Source organism: Biomphalaria glabrata, chromosome 14, assembly GCF_947242115.1.
Source record: "Biomphalaria glabrata chromosome 14, xgBioGlab47.1, whole genome shotgun sequence".
Taxonomy (NCBI): Eukaryota; Metazoa; Mollusca; class Gastropoda; family Planorbidae; genus Biomphalaria; species Biomphalaria glabrata.
The window spans coordinates 3615543-3624762 of record NC_074724.1 but is presented as its reverse complement, the minus strand read 5'-3'; the positions used below and the strand labels follow the sequence as shown (position 1 = coordinate 3624762).

The 9220-nt window shown below is 36.6% G+C and overlaps 1 protein-coding gene across 2 annotated transcripts in view; it reads left to right on the top strand.

The window, feature by feature from the left end:
- The first annotated feature begins 684 nt into the window (after positions 1 to 684).
- Positions 685 to 9220, top strand: part of LOC106068502 (uncharacterized) — a 41722-nt gene continuing 33186 nt past the window's right edge. Inside the window, exons 1-4 of one of the 2 annotated variants that reach the window (XM_056011326.1) lie at positions 685 to 879; positions 7053 to 7394; positions 8291 to 8409; positions 8792 to 8969. In XM_056011326.1, the coding sequence (XP_055867301.1) occupies positions 804 to 879; positions 7053 to 7394; positions 8291 to 8409; positions 8792 to 8969 (715 nt within the window). In that variant the 5' untranslated portion in view covers positions 685 to 803. The remainder of the gene's footprint in view (positions 880 to 7052; positions 7395 to 8290; positions 8410 to 8791; positions 8970 to 9220) is intronic. The other variant, XM_056011325.1, reaches the window with a different exon arrangement.

The following is a 9220-nucleotide window of genomic DNA, read 5'->3' as shown; positions in this document are numbered from 1 at the left end:
CAGAGAGGAAACTCTGGTGCTGCTGAAAAGCGGCTAAAACAACACGGGAGGACCGATAGCGACAAAAATAAAAAAGAACAGACAACGTTGGGCAGTCACCTTGAAAGAATGTCATATAACAGAGGAGCGAAAATTTTATAGAGGCAAAAACCAAAAGGCAGGCAACATAAAGGCAGACCCGAATGAGATGGATTAATAATATGGAGGCAGATCTACAAGAGCTTGGGGTTAGGGCTAAAGACGAAAGGCCCAGGAGTGATCTGAATAAAGGGATGTGTTGAAGCAGGCAAGAGTCCCCCATGGGCTGTAGTGCCACTGGGATGAATGAATGGAGAGAAAAAATACTGTTCTTTAAAGTTTTACATGTAGAGATGATGAAGGTATTTGTTAACAAAATGGTTTTCCTTTCTGATACTTAAATTTAGTCAATGCACCTGTTTTAAGCTAGACATGTGGGAGGTCGAAATCTGATTTTCAAAAGCACTTATGTTTTCTATTCGAGTTTGAAGTTAATGACAATCTTTCAATTTTAGACGAAAGGAAACAATTCACCAATGAATATCCTTCACACACTCACACTCACAGACGTATCCACTTCAATTATCACTTGTTCTAGTTTCCTCTTTCTTAGTTTATTTTAAGTCTGACTAATGTAAAGAATAAGAAAAAAAATATTTTTCACAAAATTGTTTCCCTTGTAAGACACATCCTTAGATTAGTCGTGAAATAGGAACATTTGAAAAACTAAGACGTGAACCTGTTGAAATAGTGTTTCTAGTCATGTATATCTATGTATTCTGATCATGGAAATAACAAGATCATGGAAGTTATCATATAGACTTGTGGTGTTAGCTTTGGGTTTATTTCTCGGAAGTCTCAGTAAGTCACCAATACTATAAGATCGGTCGGTATATACAATGATGCTTAAATACTACATAAGAGTTCCACTTAATCATTATTTTACCTTTACCTATTCCTTAGTCTGTTGGACCGTTGAGGCCAGATGCAAGATTTGTCTACCGTCTTCCTCAATTCTTTTCTGTATTTTGCCTTAGATAGAACCTCTTTCGATGGCAGGCCCGTCCATTCTTCTATGTTGTCTTCTCATCGCTTTCTTTGTTTGCCTCTTCTTCTTTTTCCTGGTATTGTTCCCTGAAGGAAGGTACTGCTGAGCTAGAGAGGAGGATCCTAGTAATGAAACTGAGATGTTACATAAGGATTCTAGGTATTAATATTTAAAGTCCTGATCACAAACCATGAGACTAGAGACAGGGTTACTGCAGCGATTGGACCCCATGATGACCTGCTAACTATCGTAAAAAAAACGCAAGCTAAAAATCTATGGGTCATATTACAAGATCTTCGGGGCTCGCAAATCATGATAAGATGAAACTTAAAAAAAAAAACTGCTAAAATTGTAAGTGTATTTCTTATGAATACATTTTTAAATACAGTTCACCACCTTGTGCCACACGCTTCTTCTGTCAGCTCAGCTTTTTTCAATGACTCATACTTCACGTAGCCGTAGTCTGTGCTGTGAATGTGTATCATAAACATTCTCAATTTGTCATTTAGTTTATGTTTATGTGTTAGTAGTAGAGGCCACTTAGTTTTGGGGATGCCACTAGCAACTGTAGTGGTTTCGAAGAGATCGAGGTAGTACATTGAATCTTCATTCTCAGTCATTGTTTTCAGGCTTTTGTCCAGCTTTTTACTTTGTGTTACTGAAGTGTTGGTTGACGTTTCTAGTTTTTCTCTCTGTTCTCGCTCCAGTCTTTTTTCTTCCATCTCCCGAACATGTTTTCTTTCCTCTGCTGCGAATGCCATCTTTTCCTTTTCCAAAGCCATCTTTTCCTTTTCCAAAGCCATCTTTTCCTTTTCCAAAGCCATCTTTTCATTTTCCAAAGCCATCTTTTCCTTTTCCAAAGCCATCTTTTCCTTTTCCAAAGCCATCTTTTCCTTTTCCAAAGCCATCTTTTCGTTTTCCACACATCTGTCTAGATTCAGTCTTTGTTGGCTTTCCACGAATTTTTAAAAATTCTTTGCCCTCAATGCTTAACTTCTTGGCCAGCTTAATTAGTTCTTCGATAGAACGAGGCTTAAATTCGTCCATGTTACATAATATAAATACGGAATACTACTGACTTATGTTATAAATAACAAGACTGGTTAAAATAAGGAAAACTTTCTTACTGATACTTATGTTACTTTAAATAAAAAGACTGGTTATTAAATAAGACTGTATAAAGCTTTCTTACTGATAAGGTACCGCACGATTCTACCCAGAATGCCCGACACAACCGACACTGAAAAAAAAAATTAGCTTATATGTCCCCTGTCTATCTGATGCCAGAGAAGGGATGATAGCTCTATCACGATGGTGTCGCCAATTACATTGAAAATCTTCTGGAGTGTCCAGTTCACGTGCAGCCTCTTTGTAAGAACTCTTTACAAACAGCAGATGTTGAAAAGAAATATAGAAATTATTTTTTCGCATAGGGCCCCGCATTCTGTAGGACCGGCCCTGTCACTCTATCATACAAGAAAAACTCTCATTCAAAACCATCACGTGTAGACTGTTCGCATTCATGTATGAGGAAAATAAACAAAGGGATATAACTCTTCCATACTTAAATAGTAACAAAGAAATAACACATTCACTCTCACCATGTTTGCCCCTGATACCCGACGATATAAAGCTAAATTCATTTTAAATTTCTACTGTCTTGCTGATTTATGTCTAGATCTAATTTTCAAATGCATTTTTTTTTCCGGATAAGTCTTAATTTTAAATTGTCAGCTAAACAAATCAATAGTGAACAGCACTTTTATTTATTTTCATTTATTATGGATATGGCATGCATATCTCCGGATCTAATTATCTAGGCCGATAATCTACTGACAATAGTATTAAACTAAACATTACATATATGAGGTGCATGGAGTGGGTTGCCTGAGCTAGACAGGAAAACCAGTGACTTGGCAGAGTTTAAGTCATTGGTTAATATGCATGACTGAATGCATGACGCGTAGGACGTAATCTTCTTTTTTCATATAACGTCTGTAGTACATAAGATAAGATAGATCTGTGGCATTTTAGGTCTCGAGAGACGATCTTTTCCCTTTGCAACTTCTTGTGTGACTAAAGAGGCCAATCCTTGATACACAGCTGCGATCGCAGGTTGGGCATATATAATCACCAGGCGCCCTTGCATTTTCACCCTTCTTTCTGCTTCTGTTGTGTATGACATCTGCAATCCGTGACCCTTCCTTAATGCTCTCTCTCTCCATGTGGATCTGTCCAGTGCCACCTCTTCCCAGTTGCCAGTGTCGAATTTGAAGAGCTTCATGTCGCGTTTGCATACATACGTATAACGTAAAAGTGGGCGACCAGCGACTCTCCTGCCTTCTATTAGATCCCCTTTCAGAATGTCTTGTGGAAGTCGACCTACTGGCATTCTACGAACGTGGCCAAGCCAGCCAAGGCGTCAGCTGCTGATAACAGAGCGGATATCCTGGCACCCTGCTCTTTGTAGCACTTTGTAGCACTATCTGCTGCTTGCCAGAAGTTCGGCTTAAACATCAGTCAAAGCAAGACTAAGATACTTGTCCAAAACACAAACACTGCACCTCAAGTAAGCATTAATGGCCAACCACTAGAAATTGTTGATCACTTTTGTTACCTTGGCTCCATCATATCCAACAACACTCTACTGGATAAAGACATAAACAACAGGATAGCCAAGGCAATGGCCACCATGTTACCGTTGCAGAAAAGAGTCTGGGACAACATATTGCTGACTAGCAGTACTAAAGCCCTAGTCTACCGGACCTGTGTGTTGAGCACCTTGCTGTACGGAAGTGAAACATAGTCAACCTACTCATGGCAGGAAAAAATGCTGAATGTCTTCCACCTCCGATGCCTAAGGCGGATCTTTAAAATAAGGTGGCAAGATACACCAGTGGTTCTCAACCTTTTAGGCTCGGCGACCCCTTTTTAACCCCCCCCCCCAACTCAGCCGCGACCCCCCCCTTTCCGTATACACACACAGCAATAGAAGAATGGACAAAAACAATTCATTTTTTCGATGGTCTTAGGCGACCCCTGGCAAATCGTCAATCGACCCCCAAGGGTCGCGACCCACAGGTTGAGAACCCCTGTCTTACACGCTTATGATATTTTTTGTCCTATATGTTATAATTGCGCGAACGAATGTAACATTCAAATTATGTCGAATACTTCCCGAACGCCTTATATTTCTTTATACTTTATACTGAATGTTATTTTAGAACAAGTGTGAGTGTGACGTAGTGTGTACGTTCACCCTTAAGTTGTGACCTTGTGAGGCTGTCCAGTAATAAAATAGTTTAGTGTTAGTATAAGACTGTATGTGTTTGTGAGGCGGAGACCTCTGGTTAGAAAACTAGCAACAGGCAAAAAAAACCCTGTTGTCTTTTGCTAAAAGGGTGAAGATTAAGCTTTGAAAAAGTGCTTAGGATTTAAAACCATGGGGCAATACAGATTTGCTCTATGTATTGCATATTATGGTTAACGTATTAGTAATAGAATACAGTTTTTTTTTGAAAGCATCACATTGCATTTTTATTGGAAAGTTTTAATGAATTAAATTGTTTCTAATCATAAGGACAAAGCGGAAACACAGTTCTATTATGAGATGAGTTTATGTCGATCCATGCTTCAGTCAATAAGATGTATGTCAAATATAAAGATCTTGCAAATAAGCAAGTATTCAACATATAATAGCAGGATAGAAGTACAATACTAGTAATTAGTTGAAATCATACATAAAACACTGAACCAAAATCTTAAAATACATAAATGAAACATAATAAAATAATCGAAAAGACATAAAGATAATGGCATGTATCTCGTTCCATATGCTATGACAAATTTGTACAAATGCTCCTTCTTTCCAAGTACTATTGGAGCATGGATTGGGTTGGTTGAGCCAGCCAGGAAAACAAATGACTTGACAGAATTTAAGTCATTGGTTAACATGCATGAGTAGATGCATGACGCGTAGGTCGTAACCATATTCTTTTTGAAGTAACGTCTGCATTAAATAAGATAAGAATATTTACTGTGAATTGAATGTGAAGAAAAAATGGTAAAAAATAACGAAGCCTTTCATTAGGACTCGAATAACTTAGTAACTTTTTCTTGAAGTGACACAGGTATCAAGCTAACAAGTGATCTAAAGTCAAATGTCTAGATGTCGTCCAATTACGAGACTATTATGAATAATTATGATTCATCTATTTTCTATGAGATGAATGTCTGGGCATTTGATATCGTCTGAACGATGTCTTCCACACAGCAGTTCCCCGCCCCTTCTCAACTCTGCTAATCTGGAACAATAAATGTCCATACAGTTTGTAATCAACGGCCCTGCAAGCTCTGCCAGCGTGCAACACTGTGCTCAACAAGCTTCATACGACTCATCGTTTCGTGATTTTTTCCTCCATATGGACTATATATGGATATAGCTACAATGCAGCAGAGATTTAAATTAACCCCTAGAAGAGTAACCAGGCTAGACTTCTGTTAGTGACGACAGCTCCGCCTGGGCAACACGTGAAGGCCAGGAGTTGTCTGGTTGTAAGAATCTTTGCCCTTGCGTTATTTTGTGTGTAATCCCTACAAATTAATGAGTATAGCTGAGATGAGAAACAGGACACAATGAATATATATATAAGTGGGAAACAAAGAAAATGAATATGAAGTAATGATGGAACTCGAGAACAAAATGTGTTGCATTTGTAATAACAGTCTCAATGAATTATAAAGAGGCACATTGACACAAGAACTCTTGCAAGATTTCGTGTTAAAAGACTGTCTATAAGGAATTGTTTTGAACACGTGAATACAATCATTAACGAGGTGTCAGCAAGTATTTTGTTCCTGACGGACTTTGCAATCCATTGGATGTTGATAGGTTAATACAAGTTGCAATTTTTGTGGCGGATTGACTGACAATTTGTGGGCTAAATTCTATGGTTATGCCAAGGCCGATTTTGACACACGTTCCGCTCCTGCTAAGTAAGCCAAAGTGTCCTTAGCACTTCTTCCTCAATTATGTCGACGCTGCTATAGTGAAGAAAAGGAAGATTTACAGAAGAAGAACTAAGAAATTATAATAAAATTGTAAATAATTATTCAAAGATCTATATTCCAGATATGCAGCTTAAATAATTTCAGCGAGCCTCCAGGCCCGCTTCAGTCTCAGGTCCAGCATGTTTAAAGCTTGAGACAACACGTATTTCTGCCTGCTGCCAGGATAAGTCCGCGGGACAAACCTCTTGGCCGCACTCAACATTGCCGCTGTTATTTCGCCGTAGGTAGTGTCAACGTCATTCTCCTCCACCGCTAAGTTCATTGCTGCCTCGTATGCTGGCCAGTTCGCTTTGGTATAGCTCCACTTCCGTGGGACTTTTGGGGCCACACCTCTGGTCTCTGAGAGGGCAATTCTGATTAATAAAGGCCTATGGTCGCTTCCTATGTCGTCCAGGACCTGAAATTGAGTACTGGATTCTGAATTTGCAGTTATGATAGTAAAGTCAGGTATGGATTGACTGCCGTATGAAATATTGTTGGGGAAGTATATTTATTTTGTAAGCAAAAGAGATTTGAGCTATTGAGCAGTTCATTAATTTTATGTCCTGACGAATCAGTTACGTCATGGCCCCACTGTGGAGACATTGCGTTGAAATCGACCGCGATGACAAATTGAACATTGATATGTGTACTGTCGATCTTTTATTGCTTCATTGTTTGGGTGCTTCAGAGTTCATCTATCGGACATTAGTTGGGTAAAAGTAAAGGCGTTTTGTCGTTGTGCTGGCCACATGACAGCCTCGTTAGCATCATCTGCTCTATAAATCAGAAAGTCTGAAAGGAATTTTTTTTCTTACAAATAATGCTTGGTTACGTTTTAAGTTTAATAACTTATTTACTAAATGTTATTTAAAAATAAATACACAAGTATTATGTATGTTTTTTTACTTTATATTTTACATTTTTTTTATTACAGGTAAATCTACTGACCGAGGAAAAACTATCATCCTACAAGAAAATGTTTCTAAATTTATGGACATTGACATAGCATCGAGTAACCTTAATACTGAAAATACCATATGTATACGTTGTAATAACAAAACACTGTACGCATGTAGAAAAGATAATGTGTGTACCAAGAAAGATAAATCAAATATCTTTAATGTAACAAAAACCAAGGATGGAAATCTAAGAGTATATTTTGAAAATGTAGTTAGAAACAGTCCTATTGTAATAAATGGAACGTGGCAAGTTTGTAGTTCTGGTGAAAATGAAACTAGATGTGATGATACATTAACTAGATATGTTTTTATTTACGGTAAGTCTTTTTTTTTTTCGTATATTTTTGTTATATAAAAATAAATATTTAAGCATTATTTCAATTTTTCTTGTATTGTTTCTCTCATCCCGTTTCTTTGTCATACGTAAGCACATCGTAAAGTCCTGGTGTGTTCTGCTAATGTATGATAGTCGGGCCTCTTCTGGCCTTATTACAATTTAGAATAACTTTGTCTTGATCAGTTTTGTTAACGCGTAGTGCTACCAAGGTTACTGAATAATTAGACCACGACACAAATATATTTAGAAGTAACACTTTCTCAGCAGACAAAACATTTATAAATCAGAACGAAATAGTACGAGTTCAGCCATCAAGACTTGCACATCGCATCCAGTACAAATTTATTAGAAATGTTCTAAAATATATATAGTTCACTTCAAATCTCTAAGTCAGTTTACTTTACATGATACTACACAGAAAATCATATATCGCTCCTTACTCCACTGGAGCCCTGATTCAACTGAGGTTTCACCTCGGGGTCAGTTACAGACCTGATATTTTCTCGTGACAAGGCACGGAATAGTTACATAACTACTAAATCACGGGCAACAAGGACTTTTATTACGGTTATCCCTTTAACTTTGAACTTCCCGATCACCCACGTCATTTAATTTATAACTGCATATTGCCTATGGCTTCATATAGCTTCGTTTTCTTATACTTTCTTAAAAATAAATCATCGATGGTTTCCTTGACGCCCTGGTCAAAAAAATATGCTGCTTTAGTTAGAGTGTAACTAAAACAAGATGGAGTCTACCTTTATGTATCTCTATATACACTGAATTGTTTATTTTTTTTATTAATCTTTTTGGAAACATTTTATTTTAAGTTGTATAATGGATTTCTAAAATATATTTTTAAAATTTATATTTCAGCTCAACTTGACTATTTTAACTGTACGTATCAATTTGGTGATATTGATCACAACCTGACCATTTCATGCACCATTAAGAACATTTACCCTCAACCTGTTTGCTCATTTGGTACAGGAACGGTATGATATTTATTAATTTTACTATAAAATCAAATAATTAAACATTAATGATGTAGTATTTTGAAAAAAAAAATAAAAAAACTATTTTACTAAACGATTTATTTGATTTTCTTTAATTGTTAATGTTGTGATTAAAAAAAAAAACTATTTTTTTTTCGCATTGTTTTGTAAATTGTGAATGTTTCAATGTATACTGTCACTATAAAATCGGGTGCTAATTACATTTTAGTATTGCCCTTAGTTTATTTAGATGACCGAATATTTGCCAGGGATCCGGGTTAAGAAAAGAGATAATAACATAACATAACATTTTAATCGCTTAAGTTGAAATCATGAAAAAACTAAACACACAATTAACCGATAACCCCATTATTATCTAAAGGTTTTATCCAACATACGGCACAATTATTCACAAGACTCTCGAAATATAACTCGCTGTTTAGTAACACAAGACATCAACAAAGATTCCTTCCAGGTGAAAACAACAATGTATCCAAATATCACTGGAAACATCACAGACATGACTTATGGCATTAGTGTCACTTTATCTGTTATGAACGGTAGGTCAGAGGTAATAGAAAAGGTCTTTATGCATTAGGTAATAATTGACTTCAGCTATTTTTACAAAGCTTATATCAACTCACTCACTCAGTATGTATGTCTGTCTGGTAAAATGTTTGAACTGGATTATCCTCCTATATTCCATTCTCGGATCAATTTAAAACTTTACACAATTATTCATTAAAGCTGACAAGACATGAATCAGTCGAAAAAAGAATAAAGCAATTACTATTTTTTGGTGATTAATTAT